This window comes from Eptatretus burgeri, chromosome 9 (genome assembly GCF_056783735.1).
Source record: "Eptatretus burgeri isolate ZD-2024b chromosome 9, Ebu_testis_v1, whole genome shotgun sequence".
NCBI lineage: Eukaryota > Metazoa > Chordata > Myxini > Myxiniformes > Myxinidae > Eptatretus > Eptatretus burgeri.
The window spans coordinates 33,764,634-33,785,633 of record NC_140969.1 but is presented as its reverse complement, the minus strand read 5'-3'; the positions used below and the strand labels follow the sequence as shown (position 1 = coordinate 33,785,633).

Genomic DNA, 21,000 nt, shown 5'->3' with positions numbered 1-21,000 from the left:
AAGACGTCGTGCAGTGATGCATGTAAAATCCACCGCCCTCTCCAATGGTTGCCATGGATACATCAAATTGTCCATTTCATTATGATTATAATTGACAATCTTAATCACAGCTCAGGTCAATCGGATGAAAATTGATTATTTTTTGGATTAAAATTGATGATTTTGGAAGTTTGACTTTGAGATGACCTTTGACCTGTTGACCTCAATGGTTTCCAAATTCAGTGATGGACTATGCAATTGCTGCTTGATTTTCAAGTCGATTGGATGAAAAATGACTATTTTATAAGTTTGACCTCAAGATGACCTTTGACCTCAAAATCAATAGGCTTCTCAGTTGAGATTACCTCTACAACTTGGTAAAGTTTCATGATTGGCTTGGAATTGTGACCTGTAGGTGATTGACAAACTGACAGAATAATGAAAAATTACTCGTAGAGTGGCACTTGGTGAAATGGAATGGCACTCGGTAGAGCACATGCCTCCTGCCAAGCTGAACAGTTTACATTTTGTATCCCACTGATTGGTCAGATCTGAATCCTGACCTTAACCAAAATCAAGTCTGCTTCTTCTTGTCCCCTGACCAACTCATCCACCTCTTTTTGTCATAACTCGGCCACAACTTTTTGAGATCTCATGCGATACATAGTTTTTGGCCCCATCACTCAGTGGTGAAGGATCACTTAAAAAATTATATAATTATTATATCTGGATTCGGATTTTCACCAACATCAAATCAATTCTTCCTCGTTGCCCTCCCAACCTGTCCACCAAGTTTCATGTAAATCATCCATAACCTTTTGAAATATCGTGATATATATCGTTTTTGGCGCAATCTCTCAATGGTGAAGAATCACTTGAAAGATTCTCAGATCCAGATTCAGATCTTCACCAAAATTTTGTGTTGCTGTTCTTGGCCGGTCAACTGCACACTCAAAACATTTCAGAATGATTGCTGGAAAACTGCTGAAAAATTGTGACAAACAAACAAACAGACAGATAAATGCTGCAGACTCGCACACTTTGGGAAAAAAAAAATTATTATTTTTTTTTCACATGGTTTGGTTTGGCAGGCCAAAAAATTTTTTTTTCAAATAACATATCAAAAATAACTTTCTTTTTTGCCAAGTAACAAAATTGACTGACCAATATACTTGCAAAATCGTAACAAAGAAACAGACAAACGGACCCAAATGCAATACCCTCTCATTCGGCGAGGGAAATAAACCTTGCATTGTGAATCGCCATCTCCACCATCACACCATCATACTAACGAAACGGGCAAGTTGCCCGTGTGAGCACGTGATTCGAAACTGGGTCGGGATGGAGGCTCCAATTCTGTTCTATAGTTTATATAGAATGCTCATTTCAAATTTCTTTCATATCAGTCAGACATGTTAATGCAATCCATGGCTTTTAATATTTTCAAATAAATATTTCATGGAACACACAATTTTAACTGACACATTTTATATTTATTTTAACATTTTCATTTTGTATGTTGTGAAATTTCAAGTTACCAACACTTTTTCTATTCATTTCTTCATGTTCTGATGACAGGATTTTATGAAATACTACCTTGTTCGTGAAAACCCCTTTTTACACTTTGAATTACTGGCAAAAATGCAAATGGAGTCTTCTGTCATCGAGCCGGCAAGCTGGGAGCAACAATTGGCATTTATTTCCACGTCAGATGCAATTTAAATGCTCTAATGGCGATGAGGTGCTCCACTTGAAACTGCTTGTTCGATATAGGAAGCTTTTTGATGCCGAGGGTCTGTAATAAGAATTTGTTGGTGTCAAAGCCAGTGACTAATGGCAAATTGATAGTAGGATGATAGGAGGAGGAGGAGGAGGGGGGGGGTGGGAAGTTCTCAGAAACCTGTACTATAGAATGTGACGAGGTGCAAAATTATCTCATTCCACAATTTTTGGCTCTCCACTACTTTGTTTCAAATAACATTTTGCATCTTATCAATTCGATGGCGAATGTTTTTCACGTTGAATGCATTTTGTCATCCAGATTGAAGCAGGACATGAAAATAATAAATTGCATTGATGTATTCCTCTTTTTCTAATCTTTTCCCCACTAGTCTATCTCTTTCCCTCTTCTTCATCTCTACCTATCTCTTTCCCTTATCACATCTACATAAGGAAGTCAAGCATAGTCGACTGTGCCTCCAAGTCACATTCGTATACATCGTACACAATGCTGTACTGGACTGAAGTTCTGTAAGTGAGCCAATTTCACGCTCGTATCATTGATAAATGATAACTTTTTAAATGCACTCGGTACACGATGTAGATGCGTTGAATCGAGTACATAATGACAACATAAGAATGTAGAGCAAAGCAGCGTAATCAAATGGACTTTTTAATTGCCATAATCTATTCCAAGGAAGCAATTACTTCAACATCAAAAAATAATTCTTGCGAAATCTCATTTTCACCTTTTCAAATGTTCTCCAGAACATAATGAAGTAGAATTGACAAGTCGTCTGTATACAGCCCCTTGTATATTAATGCTGTGAGTTAATTATCCCCACGCTTGAAAAAAAAAACGATGGGGCTATTGTAATCAGGTCTGTCTCTGTCTGTCTGTCTGTCCGTCAGTCACCCTATCTTCTAAAGATTGTGCAGAAATTTACTCAACCTGATAGTTATGATCACCACATGAGAAGGTGTGAGAGGAGTATCATTTTTGGCCCCGTCCCCAGGGGCCTTGGGGTGGGGTCAAAAGGTCAAATACCAAAAATGCAATTATGGGAACATAAACATCTTTTTAATGAAACTTTGTACAATACATTATATCAACATTGGGGATGCATGAAATGTGCAACGATTTTTTTTGATTTGATCCCCCAGTTTATGCCCCAGTCTTTGTGATGGCTAATCAATAGAGCAAGAAGAAAAGATTCCTGGGAGTGTGGGGAGAACCAGCATAGCAAGTTGGCATTTACAGTTTTGCCACATGTCCCCATGCACCCATAAAAAATTAAAATTAAAATATTTAAATAAATAAAAACCCAGGGGTTGAGGATTTAGGGTCACAGGGGTCAAAACAGATATTTATGTATGTATTTTTAAATAACTCAAAATTTGATATTGGGTCATTCCTGGTGGAACATTGACCATCTTTCAACTTTGCTTGAGGTGGGAAGCGTGGGATTTGTAATGGCATGCCATCGACTTTGCTATAGTTTTAATTTCTTCAATATTTAAACACCCCTTACCCCCAACCCCCCAAAAAACATACTATCATGAACCACTGTTAATTTTTCCTTTCTTGCTTCCTTGTTTGTAGTTGCTTTACAGCATCTAAGCAGTGGCCTTTATGTAAAGCCTGGCAATTTTGGTCCAAGCCCCTGCTGGGTGTTTTGATTGAGATTTTCAAAAGTAAATGCTTTGGAGGTTAAAAAAAGCAATCCAAACGCTGTTTTTTTATTTTATTTCATTTTTTGCGATCTCAATGCCCTCTCTCTTGCCCCAAGGCCCTGTGCTAACTCGTCCATTCTGCAGTTATGGCATCTGTAAATCTATTATAAAAGGAGCTGTCTATCTGTCTGTCTGTTTGACGTGTTATAACTTGAGAATGGATGAACGGATTTCAATAAATCCAACTATGGTGGATTCAGGGAACTCCTGGGAAGGTGTGTGATGGGAATTTTTTTATTTTTAAAAAATATTTTAATTAAAATTTTTATGGGCACATGTGGCAAAACTGCAAATGCCAACTTGTGATGCTGGTTATCCCCGCACTCCCAGGAATCCTTTTTTCTTCTTGCTCTATTGATTAGCCATCACAGCAAAGACAGGCATTTCCGTCAGCGAAGCGATGGGTCTTATATTCCAGTAAACATTACACAAAACGTCCAATTGAACTTCGAGAAACCCTAATACGCTTTCTATTTCGGTGCTCTTCGGGTTTATGTGCCTGAATATGCTCTGTTTAAAATGCCTGCATTGGTAAAGATTTGTTGCTTAAATCGACAATGATAAATTGAAGATTGGTTTTTCTGTCAACAGCCGACAACAATGTGCTGATCCAAATTTAATTCTGTATTCGTAATCTCCCATGCTTCAATTTACCTCTGACAGAAAAGAAAAAGGCTTCTTTGGGAAATGTATGGTGCCTGAGGCAGTATGGTCTCTTCCCAAGACAAAGCCATTTTTTTAAACTGGACCTGGCGCCTTCATGCCTTCTCGGGAATAATGCAGGAGCATGACTGCCCAACAACATTCCAGTGTATACACACTGCTGAACTGAATATATAACATGTACACTTGTGGGTTGTAGGTTTCTCTTTATCGAGTGCAGCCTGTGGCTGCTGGTTGCATCATTGGTTGGGATGCGGCTATGCCGCTGATGCAGTGTCCCCCTCACCAGTACACTGGTACTCATTTTGCCAACCTTGGAAGGATGACAGGCTGAGTAAACCTCCTGGTGTATTTTAATTCAGCGGTCTACGGGGCTTGAACTCGGGATCCTAGTATCCAAAGCCACCACCCTAACCACTAAGCCAACACCAGGCTTTGGAATGTCGGTATAGAGCTGTATTCCTATCTTTCCACAAGACAATTCTGGATGGATTTTAACAATGCATAGAGATCATTTGCTTCATTACATGAAAAGTAGATATTCAATCCTCAAGGTGAAATTGATGCGCAAAGCTATTTCTTCTTTCTTTTTTTTTTTGATCGATTGAAAAGCTTTGTTTGCAGATGGATATTTCGGACAAAGACACCCATCTTTCCCCGACCCATTGAATTTGTGTGTGGGCAGGTTACGAGTATATCGAAATTAACAATGTGGAATGGGTATTGCAATTGAAAGGACCAACGCAGTCATTGAAGTTGGTGCAATACTCCACCTGCCATTATATCAGCCGCCAAATTTGACAGACACTTTTTTTTGCTGCTTAAGAAACTTAGCTTAAAGATCATGGAGGAGCTTACGTGCTGTGCAATCACTTTAAGGAACATTATTGTACATCGCAATGAATCATGAAGATGTGTACTGTATTATGGATGAATATATAAACCTCGGTGTACAATGGACAAATTGATACAGTACTTGGGATTGGGGATCCTGACATCGTGGAGCCATGTGTGCTCACATGGGAACAGAAACGACCAATGATTTCAGGCAAAATCATTTTGAACAGGGAAATATGTGTGTGCACAAGATTTGCTCATATAATATTATTATATAGTATAATAACAGTCATAAAGTATATTGTTCATCCCAACCCTTGCGATAGATTTGGAGCATGTACTTGTGAGAATGGTGAAAGTTTTCTTCAAGCTTAACTGCAGTGATTGTTGCTTCACTGCAAAACCTATAAAGGCCACTGCTTAGCATTAACAACTTAATTGCAAAAACTCCAGTTGAGAGAGTCGTTGCCTAATTATAGGTATGATGAGTCATGTTATGGTCTTAGAAATGCACTCAATCTCCTGTATAAGAATAGCGCAAGTTCTTATTTTGTTAGGATTTTGAATGAAATCAATTGAGTTCCACCCAAATCTATGTAAAATGTTTGGTTGTTTTTATATTGAGTCATTGCTTGTTTACAAAAAATATATCAAAAATTGGAACTCAATTTAGCTTTTATCTGGTATGTACTTTATTGGCAGATATATCTTGTTCTTATTCCTATGTTAACTTGTTTCAAGTGTTGAATCTTTGAAATAAATCATGAAATGAAATGAATGATTGTCGTTTCGCAGTGCCCGTCCTACAAGAGGATGAAAAGAGCCGGCAGTGCAGAGCTTTGGAAGCTTATCTTCAGGCTTTACTAAAGCACCCCATCTTGGGCACCAAGCTAGCCATCAGCTCTTTCCTGATACAAAGAGATGCAAGTCATTTTCACAACCATCTACCTATTACATATGCAAAATGACTATTCTTGAGCTCTCAACCCTGCCTAACCCCCTTCTGCTTGCAAACAAATGCAAACATTAAGGGAGTATTTTGTAATATTCCAAAACTTGATGAGCTGTGATGTAATTTTCTCAGTGGTCATTGCTGAAATTTAGAATAGTTGAGGTCCATAGGATCAGTTTTATTGTTTTGATGTTGTAGAAATGACCATCTTCTCCAATTTCCTTTGAATAGGAGTCGCAGTTGTGATCTGCCACTCCACAGATGCACAACTCTGATATGTGATGAGATGGGTATGAAAAGCCAGAAACATCATTTTGGATTTCATCCCGGTTCTTTGACTTGGAACATGTTGCCGCTTCTCTCTCAGCAATGGTTTTGAGAGACTAAATCTCAAACAAGAGATGAGGACCATCTTCCTGGACATATCTTGGCCATTCGACACAGTCACATCTTGATCTGCTTATTAAGCTCACCTGTGACGTACAGTGCCGCCTGCACACCTGGCTTTCTGACTTCCTCTGCTCACAGTCAATGTGTTGCTATCAATGGAACCTTCTCCATTCCCAGCGGAGGTTGCAGTCCCTTGAGGCAGTATATTGAGCTCAGTATTGCTCCTCCTCTTCATAAGCGACTTCCCTGGTGCTCTTGAAAACCCTCTTCTTTTTGCAGGTGACTCCACATTATTTTATAATACCCCCATCCATGTAGCAGACAGACAGCAAACTCATCACTCTGCTAATCAGGAATTGATTAGGTGTTCACCTGGGAAAAAAAAAAAAATCAAACTTTGCTTTCAATCCTGGAAAATCCTGTCTCATCCCGTCACTGGAAGGATCATCAAATTAAACCACCTATTTATTTACATGGTCAGTCACTGGAAGAGATTCGGTCTCTTCAACTTCTCGGCCTCACCATAAGCCATGAACTCTCCAGGTCTGGCAATAATGCAAAGGTGGACTCCAAAGCTGGCACAGACTGGGCATCCTCTGTCAATCAAAGCCTTTCCTTTGTAAATCAAAATGATACTCACAACCTACAAAGCCTTTGCCCGTAGTTCAATGGAGTACTGTTCTCCCATACGGGTTGACACCCTTGAATCGCATCTTCCTGCTGGAATGTGAAATGTGAAATCCAAAGTTGTCAATATTGGTGGCATCTCTGGCAATTTGGCTGAAGCACAAGACCTGTTGTTCTCATAAAGCACACGAGTCAGTGTTTTCGCTTTTTATGATTATATTTCAACCGCTTCTCCTCCTGTCTTGCTCTTTTGGCTCTCTTATCCCTTTGACTTTCCAAAGCCTCTCCAAAATGCAAGCATTTTCCCCCTCCTGGTTAAACTTACAAAATCTATGCTTGTTGCATACCTCCACCCTTTCGTTCCTCTTTTCTCTTGTTTTGGAAATTGTGATGAGGCCGGTCAATCCCACTTCATTCTCCATCCCTTCCTGTGATCATTTTTACCCCAATTATTGTTACATAACCCAACGCTCTTACTTGCAGATTACATTTTATTTCCCTCCTCTCCCTCTTTTCGTGTTTGTTCATTCCCTTGGTTGGTGCTTCCAACCTTGGCCTCACTGTCTCCACTGTCAATTTGCTGCCTTTTTAACCTCATCTCGTCTTTTTAATGTCACCTTTTTAACCATGAGTCTCGATCTTGTCAAAAAAATTAACTTATGGGTTTTTTTCCATTTTGGGATTCTGTTGATGGCCACATGTTGGAGCAGGCTAGAATTCTGAAGCAGCCCACCTGTTACCTTTTTTTTATTTTTATTTTTTTTATTTTTTTAATGCAATCTTGTACAATTCCCACTATACCCTAATACCTGCCAATACATATGCTGCATATGTATTTATATCCCTTATTATGTGGGGTTTTATTGTGTGAAATTTCTCTTGTTTTCCTTTGCACTCTGAATCCTCTCTTCATCAGTCATTCCATCAAGTGTTGCAATTCTCTCCCTTGGCTTTATGGGATTGTGGATTTTTACCAACTCCATCCATTCTCCACTACCAACCTTTGGGACGCTCCATCAAGCATCTAATTGCATTGAATCACTATTGGCAAAGCTGTTGGGGCCAGAGCTTGTTGCTGCCATCTTTATAAACCAAATAGGCTCTGTTTTCCTTTACAAAGCTTCCAAGGTGGGTTTTAAAATTGGTGTAGAAAGCTCCTTTTTTTTTTTTTTCCTTCAGGTATGCTTAGTCAGCCTACAAAAAAAGAAAATCTGGGGAAATAGCTTGCATAAGTTGGGAATGTTGTGTGTAGTTGGTGTCTGTTTCTCCAAATCACCAATCGACTTTTGTGGGATAAATAGGCCAGACTGAAAGGCATGGTCTTGAATTAGCTTTGCTTTTCTTTTGATTTTTTTTTTTGGGGGGTGGGGGGGGATGGCGGTGGGGAGTGGGGGTTGAAATGTCTTTCCAACAGCAACAGCTGGACCATTACGTCCCTTAACTGTTGGCAGTGATTCTGGAGGCAGAAAATGAGAAGGTGATTGAGACAGTACAGATGTTGATTAACAAAACTCGGGGACCGATTATAATATTTTGGCCTGCACCCAACCCCCGAATAAACTACTGGGACTTCCTGAGTTTATTCCCTCCCACTCGTCCCTTCAGTATTGGAAGAAGGTGGAACACCACCATCTCGTGTCATCCCCATCATTACCCAGAAATATATATATATATATATATATATATATATATATATATATATATATATATATATATATATATATATATATATATATATATATATATCCTGGTGTTGGCACAGTGGTTAGGGCAGCGGCTTGGGATCCAAAAGGTCCTGAGTTCAAGCCCCGTTGGGCCACTGAATTAATACACCAGGGGGTTGACTCAGTCTGTCATCCTTCCGAGGTCGGCGAAATGAGTACCAGTGTACTGGGCCGGTGTATACCCTGGTTAAAATAGGTGTACCATATCCCTGTGTCGTAAGAGGCGACCAGGGTTGCGTCAGGGAGGGCATCCGGCGTAAAACATGTGCCAAATCACTATGTGGATCATACGGATGATCCGCTGTGGCGACCCTTAATGGGAGCAGCCAAAAGAAGAAGAAGATATATATATATATATATATATATATATATATATATATATATATATATATATATATATATATATATATAATATATATAATATATATTTTTTGTCGTGGGTCTGGCTAGTTGCGTTAATCCCCCGACCCAATTGTCGTGGATGGGCGGATAACATCGACCATGCCGGATCGCTGAGAGGTTTTCCTTGGAGGTGGACATGTGTCCTCAAGATTATGGTGTGCGTGAGAGGGGCAGGGCGGCACTGGTCGAGCGACGGAAACGCAGCACAAGGTGTTTATACTCGAGCCCACAACAGATACATGGACACAGCAACTTAAAATAAACATAGGGATTTAATGAAAATCGAAATATTTACAAGGGTATAATTCAAAATGTTATAATAAACATGAAATATATTTAAGCCAAAAGTTGATGTGCCTCAACACATAAACTTAAATACAGACAAGGGGAAAACGAAACAAAATAAAATCCTCCCTTTATTCTGGCACTTGGCTTTGTCCAGAGATTGTCTTTACTGAATTTTTGGATTGAGGTGCTTTGTCCTGCACTGAAAGATGTGCTCAAAAATGGCACAGAGCTGCTCTCTGGGTGGGAAACATACGTGGTGTAAATTTGTGAAGCGATATTCAACACCAGGCCTCAGGAACCGCCGTGCAGTCTCTTCGTCGATCGCGCTTGCCGACGCAGCTGCTCTCTGCAGAATGGCGCCACTCTCTTCGGTGATATACATGAGGCTTCAAAGTCCATCTCTTATGACCCGGCCAAGAGTCAATGGCCAGCATCTTGCTCCATCGTGCGAGTCAATTTGTCTCAGCACGAATACGAGAATCGTGCCATCATTTTGTCATGCCGAGAGGAGAGCAAAGCGAGATCCCAGCCACGTTCCTCACAACTACCGTCTCTTCGAACCTCCCCCTTCTTCCACCTCCTGGTGTGGCATGTTTGCACGAAAACCCTGGAAGGTGGGGTTTCTGCCTGCTCGGCACATTTGGCTTGATTGTTGTTATGGTTGTTGTTGCTATAAAAACGCACGCACTTTCATGGCTTGTTTGTAAATACAAAAACGTACGATAATGTCACAGGGGCAGTTAGATACAGGGGAAAATTGGTCTTAATCCCTATCTAATTAACAGCACCACCCACTGTGTGGTGACAAGTAACATTTAAGCTCACAGTCTCCCTACTTAATTTACATTGAGATGTCTCCAACACGTCCAAGGACCAAGCAACTCTACAATCCTAACTTTCCTATTAAATTCCTCAATCTACCCCCACAACTGTAACTATATATATATATATATATATATATATATATATATATATATATATATATATATATATATATATATATATATATATATATATATATATATATATATATATATATATATATATTATATATATAATATATATATTGGTTTTTTTTTGGGCCAACCCCCTTACTTGCAGGTTCCTGTGTTTTCCTCCTCTGTTTGTTCCTGTTTGTCAGATGCATTTGTTAAAAGACAGATCCACAATATTTCAAGGGTAAATTCAATTTTTTTTTTAATTCACTTTTCAGAGTACAGCCAGATTTGACAACAGGTTGTCTGAAATGTAGTCATTAACTATAGATCAGTGGTCACTTTTCTTAAGTTCACAAATGATAATGCCAATGGTGAAGAGAAGCAACCTGGAAAACCTTAATTGGTGACACCTCAACAAGAAAGCATCCTAACTTGCTTTAATGATTCTTTTGATGACATTGCCCATACAGTGGGGATGAGTAGATGATTTAATGGTGACATTGCCCTAACTTGCTTTCATGATCCTTTTGGTGAGATTGCCCATACAGTCCAATATAGTGTTACGAATTAAGGCCCGCCCGGCGAATTAACTCAAATCGCGAACGTGTCGCCCACCGCAACGGACAATTCAGTCGTGACCCTCCTTGGAACTACTGCCAGGAGCTCGTCACGGGTGGGTCTTTCGACCACACCACAATCATGCCAACCGCGCAGGATAGGGTTGTTCGCCAAACTCGACCTACCTAAGTACCTGCACGAGTAGTTAACCGGGCGATCGTACCTCGCCGCTGGCCGGCCTAGGACACGAACTGCTTAAGCAGTCCGTTCTGTGCTTCAGTGATAACCGAGCGGTGTTATCGCCGGCCCCGACGGACGTGATTATTTACCGGGTGCTTACACCCTTCCTACAAATTCCTTCCGTGATGCAAGATGGAACTTTCAAACAAAGGAAAGGACGCAACGAAACAGAAAACAGTTCGACAAGTACATTTATTCCACACTCAGACAAGGCAAGCACGTATTCACAGCCATACAATAAGAATGCAATTTACAAGCAAGGCAATGAAAGTAAGAATTACAACTGAATAAAGCATTGTTTATTTACATGCACTTAAACAGTTTCTACTTTACAAGACACGGCACCACAACACACATTCACACAAAAGCAAAGGAAAGACCCCCTCAAAGGCAAAGGGAGTCAGATTGGGCGCGTGGGCCTAATGCGCGTGGCACCTGGATGAGCGGCCAGGTCCACGAGACCGAAGGGTCCTACGCGCGCCCTCGTGGCGCGATGGCGGGCAAACCGCAATGTCAGCGTAGCTGCGCCTGGCTTCGTGCCCCTGGTGTGGTCGGCGAGCTCTCTCCGACGCTCCCCGTCTGCCTTTCCTGTCGGCTTTGAGCTCCGTCTCCTGACTCAACTGCCCCGCCGACACTGCAGACTTGACTTCTTCTCCCGACACTCCGCCGCTTCCACTCCACTGCTCCCACTTGGTTCTCTGCCGACGTACTGCACCTTTTTTTTTTTTCTTCCGCGAGCTCGTGCTTGTATAGCCCGGGGGAGGGGCGTCCATGTAAATTTCTGGATCGCAGCGGGTCCGGAGGCGGGGCTATGCCACCCGATGCTCAGTCATTGGATGGATGAAAAGGGGGCGTGAAGCATTCCTGATCCGATTTTGAGGCGAAAGGAGCGCATGGCCCGGCGTGTGGTAGAAAGGCGGAGGTGGTGGGAGTTTGGTTGTTGGCGGGCGTCGTTTGAGAATGGCGGTGTAGCGATGTTTGTGGGGTGGAGTTGTGGAGGTAAAGAGGCGAAGGTGGTGGTGTTTGAGTTGTAGTTGCTTGGGAATGATGTTGGTGGTGGCGATTTGGTTGTTGGGGGAATGATTGGTCCAAAATAATGATAGAGAAAAGAAAAACAGCTATCTCAAAGGATCGCACCCCGGTGAACACGGAAATTCCCTCTAAAAACGGTGGGGAAATCTAACTACACACGTACTTATCGTCATAACTGATCTAAGGACCCTTTATGGTGTATTGCGAATTTCCACAGCCGTAACAATAGTCTCCACTGACTTTGGACAGTGTACAAGACTTGAGAAGCCACCTCTGGCCAATAGCAATATAATTCCTCTGGTCAAAGGAAATGTGTGGCATGATCCTGAAGTATTTATATTGTGTGCTCTATTCTGATACGTCCAAATCTCACCATTTTGGCTCTGGGGGTTTGAAAAAAAGATATAATGAATGCCTTGGTTTATTGTCAATTATAAATATGGGAGAGTTGTGGAATGGGCAGCATCTTTATGGAGGAAAAGATGGAAAGAAGAGATTACTCACCTGGTGTTTATCAAAGGAAGTCTCAAGATTAACGTTTTAAAACGCATCGCTTTTTCCTTTGTTTTTTTTTTAATTTTTTTTTAATCCTGGAAAATCTTGGTCTCACCCTGTTGCTCCAAAAGAGTTGTCAAACGAACCCACTTATTTCCATGGTCAATCACTGGAAGAGGTTCAGTCTTTTGACCCTCTAGACCTCACCATTATGCGTGACTACTCCTCGGCTGACTATGTAGTAAATATTACTTTCAAAGCCAGACACAGATTGGGCATCCTTCACTGTTCCAAGTCATTCGTTGAAAAACTGCTCACAGCTTCACAAGTCCTTTGTTCATCGTTCAATGGAGTTCTGCTCTTTGCTCTTGGTGACGCACTGGCTTCATGTCTGGCTCTCTTGGTTTCTGTGAAATCCAAGGCTGACAACCCTGTTGACATCATCAATGATGAGACGGAAGCATAAGGCCTGTTGCTTGGACATCAGATAGGTTGGTGGCCCCTTTTTTACTTTTATTTGTGAACCACTTCTCTTCTTGTTTTGCTTCTTTTGCTCTTTCATCTTTCGGATCCCCAGCTCCGTCAGGATGCATGCGTTTTTCCAACAAGCCCCTCAGAGTTAAACTCACCACACATAATTCTCTACACACCTCCACTCTTTTTGTTCTACTTTTCTTCAGTTTGTAGAACTTTCTTCATGAGGTGGTTCGATCCCACTGTTCCCTCCATTGCTTCCAGTTGGTGGTGTAAAACTATCTCATGTCATCCCACATACCCCCATTGACCCAACCTCGTTCTGCCTTATTACTTGAAAGTTAATGTTTATTGCCCTCTTCTCTTATTTTCCTGTTTGCTAATTCCCTTGATTGTTAAATCTCCTTGTTCTGCCACTGCTCTGGCAATCTGTTGCAAGTCACATCCATGTGCCTAGATTTTTGTATAAAAAAAAAAAAGGTTGGTGACATTTGCTGTCAGAAATTTGATATTTTCTCCTGATTTCATATTTGGGTCACTCAACTAATTAGGTTTTATGCAAGTCTGTCTTTACTGCCTTCTTGTGTAGGAGGCTTTGCATAATTTAGCTTGTGCCGTTGCCTAAACAAGGGAGTCATTCCGTAATGATTCCACATGCATTTACCTCGTTGCTCGTCAACAATGGATGTTTGCCTGAATTTACACCTCTCCAGCAATCGACACCACCCTTCTCTCCCATAAGTGCCACCACCCACCATCCCCCAACCACCACCACCATGCCTCCCTAAACTCCAGTGCCACCACCTCTCATTTACAAATACCTTTTTTAGGCCATGGCACACAGGAAGATGAAGAAAGGCATGTTCAGCAAATTTCATCTGGCTGTTGAAGAAATGTGGAAGGAGAAGCACAAGGTGATGTTTGCTGGTTAAATATTCTCCCAGCAGCCCTTTGTATACCCAAAATGCTGATGCACTCAATTGAGTCTTTTGATTCTGTCCTTGCTTATTTTTATGTGCACCATTAAAATTTCTACACACATCTTTTTGTCATATTTCTCCTTTTCCACTCCCACATAACCAGCATGCCTACTCTTTCAAGCACCACTTCCTCATTCCTCTGGTTGTTAGTCATCCCACCCCCCCCCCCCAAACCTCCCCCTTTGATTTCTGTTTATTTTCATTTTATTTGCAAACAGCATTGTGGCAGTGATTTACAACTGAAAAGCTTTTCTATTCAGACTTACTTGGTGCCAAATATGAATGTATAAAGCCAAAGTCGATGGCATTTTAATGGGTTTGGAATTGCGGGGTTTGTTTTTGAAAAATCGCAAACAGTTGTAAACCAAAATGGCACGACTGCTCCATATAAGTTACTTGCAGGATGATGTCGTTCCAGAGCACTATCGGGGTAGCCTGTGCTGTTACTACAGTAGTTTGTTTTTGGTGGTTATTTTATTGGTTTTGTGACCTTGCAGTGTTTGGCAAAGTACCGCTCACTGGTTGTAGCTCAGGACGTGGTGGAACTGTCGTTTGCCGTTTGGGATTTCTCACCCAAGGCTGAATTGCTCTCTCTGCACCGAGCCCTGTGCCTTCTCCTGTAATGCAAGCAATATTTGCATTTTTTTTTTTTTTTACGAGTTCCCTTTTACGGGCTTCAGTTTAACCACACAAATAGATATTTGTCTGACAATTGGAGCACTTTGTGAAGCTTAAATAGTTTGAATAGATGTTCTTGATGTGACTTGTAAGGGCGAAATCTGAAGGATAAATTTTGGGATTGGCAAAATGAATTGGTGGGAAAGTTGAGTGAAAACTCTCGATTAATTAAACACACCACACACTATTAGCCACGACCAAAATGGAGAGGTTGTTGTTGTTGGTGGTTGTTGTACGTGCAGATCAATTTTAATAGAGCAGCTTAAGATATAGTTTGACAATTTTTTTTTCGAATGTACCACAAGTTGATTTTATACCTTGAATGTACATCTATCAGGGGGATTCATCAATGCGTATGCTTTCCCTCGGATGGACGTTAAACTGGACGTCCCATCGCACACTTGCCTTTTTCCAAGCTGTCTAGCCTGGGTTTGAATCCCGACCCAGCCAAAAACTGTCATTCCGGTGTTTCGTGTGTGTGTGTGTGTGTGTGTGTGTGTGTGTGTGTGTGTGTGTGTGTGTGTGTGTGTGTGTGTGTGTGTGTGTGTGTGTGTGTGTGTGTGTGTGTGTGTGTGTGTGTGCGCGCACGCCGTCCCTCGGATGGGCATTAAATTAATGTCCCATCTGTTGACATCAATTGGTGGATGTTAAAGATCCCACGGTGTCCTTCATAAATAATCGGCATGCTATCGCTGACACCATGACCAAATTCTAAATTCCTGCCCCAACTACTGCTGGGAGAAGGATGGAAAACCACTCAGCATGAATGTGGCCAAGAAATTGCTTCATCGGAATCAACGCTCTGTAACAGAGTATGGTACATCAGTCAGTCGGTGTTCACTATTTCGTGTCCAAATTATCCAGGCCCATTCCTGAGGGTGTTCTTGCTGTAGCTAGATGTACTATAATCTTCAGTTTGTTTCCAAATACTTATAAAATCGTGTCGCAGATACATGGGCAATGGGCATCGATCGCTACTTAAAAGTTGGAGGGGGAAGGGGGGGCGGCATTGAAAGTGCAAATTGCAAAGCCAATAGTGATAACCAGGCAAGTGTTGTGGAGGTATAGCCCTTGCAAATTGTTGATTCTCGACGCTTTTTGTTGTGGTACCTTCTGAGCATTTAATCTGGCAACCTTTGCCACATCTCTGAAATAATTTGACGAATAAAAGGGGGGGCTTTTAATTTTGAGCTTCTTGATACCAACGTTTATTATCGTGCTTAAAAACCAGATGTAAACATGCATGTCATAATTTTATTACTTCTACTTTTCATCCTAATTATTTAAGCTTTACAAACATGCGTACCACCCCCCTCCCCCCCACCAAAATTCCCAGTGGTAGGGTCCATAGATAAGGTTGGCAGGGGGATCCTCCTTCTGACTCCCCGTTTAAAAAATCTTTCTTTCCCTCTTCCTCGTACTCTGTATCCGCTGAGAACATAATGAATTTGTTTGAGGAATTTGTCACAAGAAGATCGAGTAAAACTGAAAACTATGACCGGGACAGCATTTCCTTGAGTACCACAATAGCATTGTTTACAGAGAGACCACCATGTTGTAAAGTGGTGCCGAGTGCCGAGCACTCCGTTCCGCTGGAGTGTTTGTTTGAGCGTTTGAATTGAGCAACCCATTTGGCAAGCAATAGCAAGCTCCTTGCTAATGGATCACACCCTGGTGTTGGCATATCATAGGCATGATGGGTTGAATGTCGTCGTCCTGTGTCGGATTTAGTTTTTGAAACTGATCTAAATCTAAATGTTTATCACCTCCTGAATTAATCCCTTCCAGCGTTTATCATTTATCGAGTTGGTCTGAATGGATATACACCAGAGGCCTTTTCATGCTGGATTCGGATTAGCTCACAGTCCGGATTGATGATGCCCACAGTCTGATGTGGACCACGGTCCGCATTTTGAGGACCCTTGGCACTCTAATAGAATATGCTTTCTCTTTCCTCTCATCATACCTCCCCCTCTTCACCCCCCCCCCCCAAATCTTGTTCCTTCCCCCACCAGCTTTACCATACCCATACCCAGTCTCATCCTTCCCATTTCCCCACCCCTCCCTTCTTCCTCTTTCCACATGGCCATGCCTGCTCTCATTGTCTCCACTCCTTTTCAAAGCTTCCCTCCCATTCCTCCACCTCAATTCACCCACCTCCTACCTCTTCAAGGCAGGCATCACTCCCCCCGCCCCCAAGCCGCCCCCTCACCTTTCTCAAAAGCTTCCCCCATACCTTTCTCCCTCAATTTTCCCCTCTCACGCTTCTCACCCCTCAACTTTAAATCTCTCCCCTCACCCCTCACCTTCAAATCTCTCCCCTCACCCCTCACCTTCAAATCTCTCCCCTCACCCCCTCACCTTCAAATCTCTCCCCTCACCCCCTCACCTTCAAATCTCTCCCCTCACCCCCTCACCTTCAAATCTCTCCCCTCACCCCCTCACCTTCAAATCTCTCCCCTCACCCCCTCACCTTCAAATCTCTCCCCTCACCCCCTCACCTTCAAATCTCTCCCCTCACCCCTCACCTTCAAATCTCTCCCCTCACCCCTCACCTTCAAATCTCTCCCCTCACCCCTCACCTTCAAATCTCTCCCCTCACCCCTCACCTTCAAATCTCTCCCCTCACCCCTCACCTTCAAATCTCTCCCCTCACCCCTCACCTTCAAATCTCTCCCCTCACCCCTCACCTTCAAATCTCTCCCCTCACTCCTCACCTTCAAATCTCTCCCCTCACCTTTCAACTTCAAATCTCTCCCCTCACTCCTCAACTTCAAATCTCTCCCCTCACTCCTCACCTTCAAATCTCTCCCTCACCTTTCAACTTCAAATCTCTCCCTCACCTTTCAACTTCAAATCTCTCCCTCACCTTTCAACTTCAAATCTCTCCCTCACCTTTCAACTTCAAATCTCTCCCTCACCCCTCACCTTCAAATCTCTCCCCTCACCCCTCACCTTCAAATCTCTCCCCTCACCCCTCACCTTCAAATCTCTCCCCTCACCCCTCACCTTCAAATCTCTCCCCTCACCCCTCACCTTCAAATCTCTCCCCTCACCCCTCACCTTCAAATCTCTCTCCTCACCCCTCACCTTCAAATCTCTCTCCTCACCCCTCACCTTCAAATCTCTCTCCTCACCCCTCACCTTCAAATCTCTCTCCTCACCCCTCACCTTCAAATCTCTCTCCTCACCCCTCACCTTCAAATCTCTCCCCTCACCCCTCACCTTCAAATCTCTCCCCTCACCCCTCACCTTCAAATCTCTCCCCTCACCCCTCACCTTCAAATCTCTCCCCTCACCCCTCACCTTCAAATCTCTCCCCTCACCCCTCACCTTCAAATCTCTCCCCTCACCCCTCACCTTCAAATCTCTCCCCTCACCCCTCACCTTCAAATGTCTCCCCTCACCCCTCACCTTCAAATGTCTCCCCTCACCCCTCACCTTCAAATGTCTCCCCTCACCCCTCACCTTCAAATGTCTCCCCTCACCCCTCACCTTCAAATGTCTCCCCTCACCCCTCACCTTCAAATGTCTCCCCTCACCCCTCACCTTCAAATCTCTCCCCTTCTCAAAGCTGGCTCCCTCTCTTCCCATCCCTCAATTTTTGTTCCTCCCCCCACCTGCTCCCACCTCTACAATACCACTACCCAGTCTCATCCTTCCCTTCTCCCCACCTCTCAAATCCACCACCTCCTCTCTCTTGAAAGCAAATTTCTCTCTATTCTCCCCCCTCTCCCCCTCCTTCTTAAAGTTGCCTCCTTCCCTCACCCTCTCTCTTCCAACTCATTCCTTCACCTCCTCCAATCTCCTCCTTTCCTTTTCCCCTCTTTTATTACTCCCCACTGCAACTCATCCCTTCTCCACCTTGCTCTTTGTCCTCCTCCCCATCCAACCCTCTCCCCTAGCTCTTCTGCAATTTCCTACAGTCAACAACTCTGTCTACCTCCACCTCTTCTCCCTCATCATACCTCCCCTCCCCTTCCCTGTACCCAAGGCCTCCTCCCCTCCCTCTTCCTGAACAGCGTGGACCTCAAACATCCGAAATCTTCACTCTCACCTGACTCTCTCCACACAGGTTTCCACTGACAAACCAAACATGGTCTGCGTAACAGAAACGTTCCTCCTTCAAGACATCTCTGACTCCTTAGTTTCTCTCCCTGGTTGCTCCCTCCTTTGGTATGACAGACCTGAGCCTCGTCCTGGTGGCAGAGTTGCTCTCTTTATTAAAAACTCTATCCCTCACTCTCCATGCACTGTCCTCAGTCCTCCTCAACCCCAGGAATACCTCTGGCTCCAGCTTCCCCTCCACCCCCACCTCTTCTTTATCTATTGTACCATCCACCAACCAGTTTACATATTCTGTAATTTATAGTTCACATATCAATATATATATATATATATATATATATATATATATATATATATATATATATATATATATATATATATATATATATATATATATATATATATATATATATATATATATATATATAGTTTACATATCAGTATAGACTCGATTTACATATCGCTCGCCAAAAACATGGACCAACTTCTATCCACTCATCTAAACTCTCTCTTCATCATATGTGGTGACTTCAATTGCCATCATGCCAGTTGGCTGGGTGTGGGTACCACTCTCACCTGCCATGGCACTTCAGAAAAGGATTTCTGTGACTCATTGGGACTGACACGATCTGTCAACTTCCCGACCTTGTTCTCAACCAACTGTACTCCATCTCTTCTGGATTTGATTTTGACCAATTTCCCAGAAAATATCTGCTGTTCGTCTGACCATATGCTTGTTAAAGTAGACATCTCTGGCCATTATTAGAGAACCACCTCTGTGCTGATGAGTCTGGCATTTCACTCAGGCCGACTGACAAGGACTTCAAACAGCCATCAAACTTCGAGACTGGTATCCCATCTCTACTTTCTCTGACAACTCATCCTGGGAATTCTCTCAAAGAAATTTGCTCTCTCTTTCTCTCATGCACAGATTGATCCCATCTCGTCTTCAGTTGTCGGAACCCTTCCTCCCGCCTATGGTACACTGAATGTTGTGGTGAGGCTGTTGTCCCAAAACAACTTGCCTTCACCTCTTGGAAGGAAAATCCTACTGAAGGCAATTTCAGTTCCTTCCACAAAGCTTGGAACAAGTGTGTGTCTACCCTCAGGAGAACCAGGAAACAACGTCTTTCCAATCTCAAGTCTGAACTCTCAAACCTGTCTCCCTCGTCCAAATCCTGGTGGCATCTGGTTACCTCCACCATCGAAGGTGAAGGAGATTATGTTTTCACCCCTTTCTGTCTGTTTGTTTGTCTGTCAGTGTGTAGGATCTCAGAGTTGTGCACAGATCCGGATGAAATTTGGTGGGCAGGTTGAGTGTAACGAGGACGAACTGATTAGATTTTGGTGAAGATCCGGATCCAGATCCATCCACTAACATTTTTAAAGTGATTCTTCACCATTGAGAGATTGTGCCGAAATGAAATGTAGCACGATATCTCAAAAAGTTGTGGCCGGATTCGGACAAAACTTGGTGGACATGTTGGGTGTGTGACGAGAAAGAATTGGTTCAATTTTGGTGAAGATCCAGATCTGATCATTTCAGTGATTCTTCACCCTTGAGAGATAGTATAGGACTAAACTGATATAAAGCAGAATATCTCAAAAATGTATTGGGCCTGATATGTTCTTGTGGATCAGGCATTGCGTGCTGGAGGTATGCGCTCTATCGAGTGCCCTTCAAGTTAAGTCTGCTTTTGTTGTATGTTCCCCCTCCATCCCCTCCCTGACCTCAAGTGGCCGCACAGCAAACACTGCACGTGAAAAAGCTGAATGCGTAAACTCTGTTTGCTTCTAAATCTTGTTTCCCAAACACATCGCTTTCTGTATCCACCTTACCCAGTCGCATCCAACTATTCCTGGACTCTGTGTCCTTTTCTCCTGAGAAGGTGGAGAGCTTGCTGTCAAACGTCGACTTGGATTCTGCAACCAGTCCAGACGGCATCAGACGACATGTCCTTAAAACCTGCTCTGTTGCTCTTGCTCACCCTCTCTCTCTGTTCTATTCACCCTCTCATTTACTCGAGGTCATTTGCCATCTGCTTGGAAATCTGCAAACATTATCACTCCACATAAAATGGGTGCAAAAACAGATCCGGCAACTACAGACCAATCGGCCTTCTCCCAATCATCAGCAAGGTTATGGGATCCATCATCCCTTCTGACATCAAATCCTTCCTCTTCTTCAATGGCTTGATTTCCATTCATCAATTTGCATTCAG

General features: G+C 42.8%; 1 protein-coding gene across 9 annotated transcripts in view; it reads left to right on the top strand.

Annotated features, from left to right (window-relative positions):
- LOC147019873 (sorting nexin-5-like) overlaps window positions 1-21,000 on the top strand; it is a 78,205-nt gene that overhangs the window by 34,764 nt on the left and 22,441 nt on the right. For all 9 annotated transcript variants that reach the window (XR_015061551.1, XR_015061553.1, XR_015061552.1 and 6 more), the window contains 2 exons: window positions 5,728-5,855; window positions 13,883-13,966. Coding sequence is in view for 6 of the 9 variants with exons in the window: in XM_085894663.1 (XP_085750789.1) it covers window positions 5,728-5,855; window positions 13,883-13,966 (212 nt within the window). In the remaining 3 variants the exon portion in view is untranslated. The remainder of the gene's footprint in view (window positions 1-5,727; window positions 5,856-13,882; window positions 13,967-21,000) is intronic.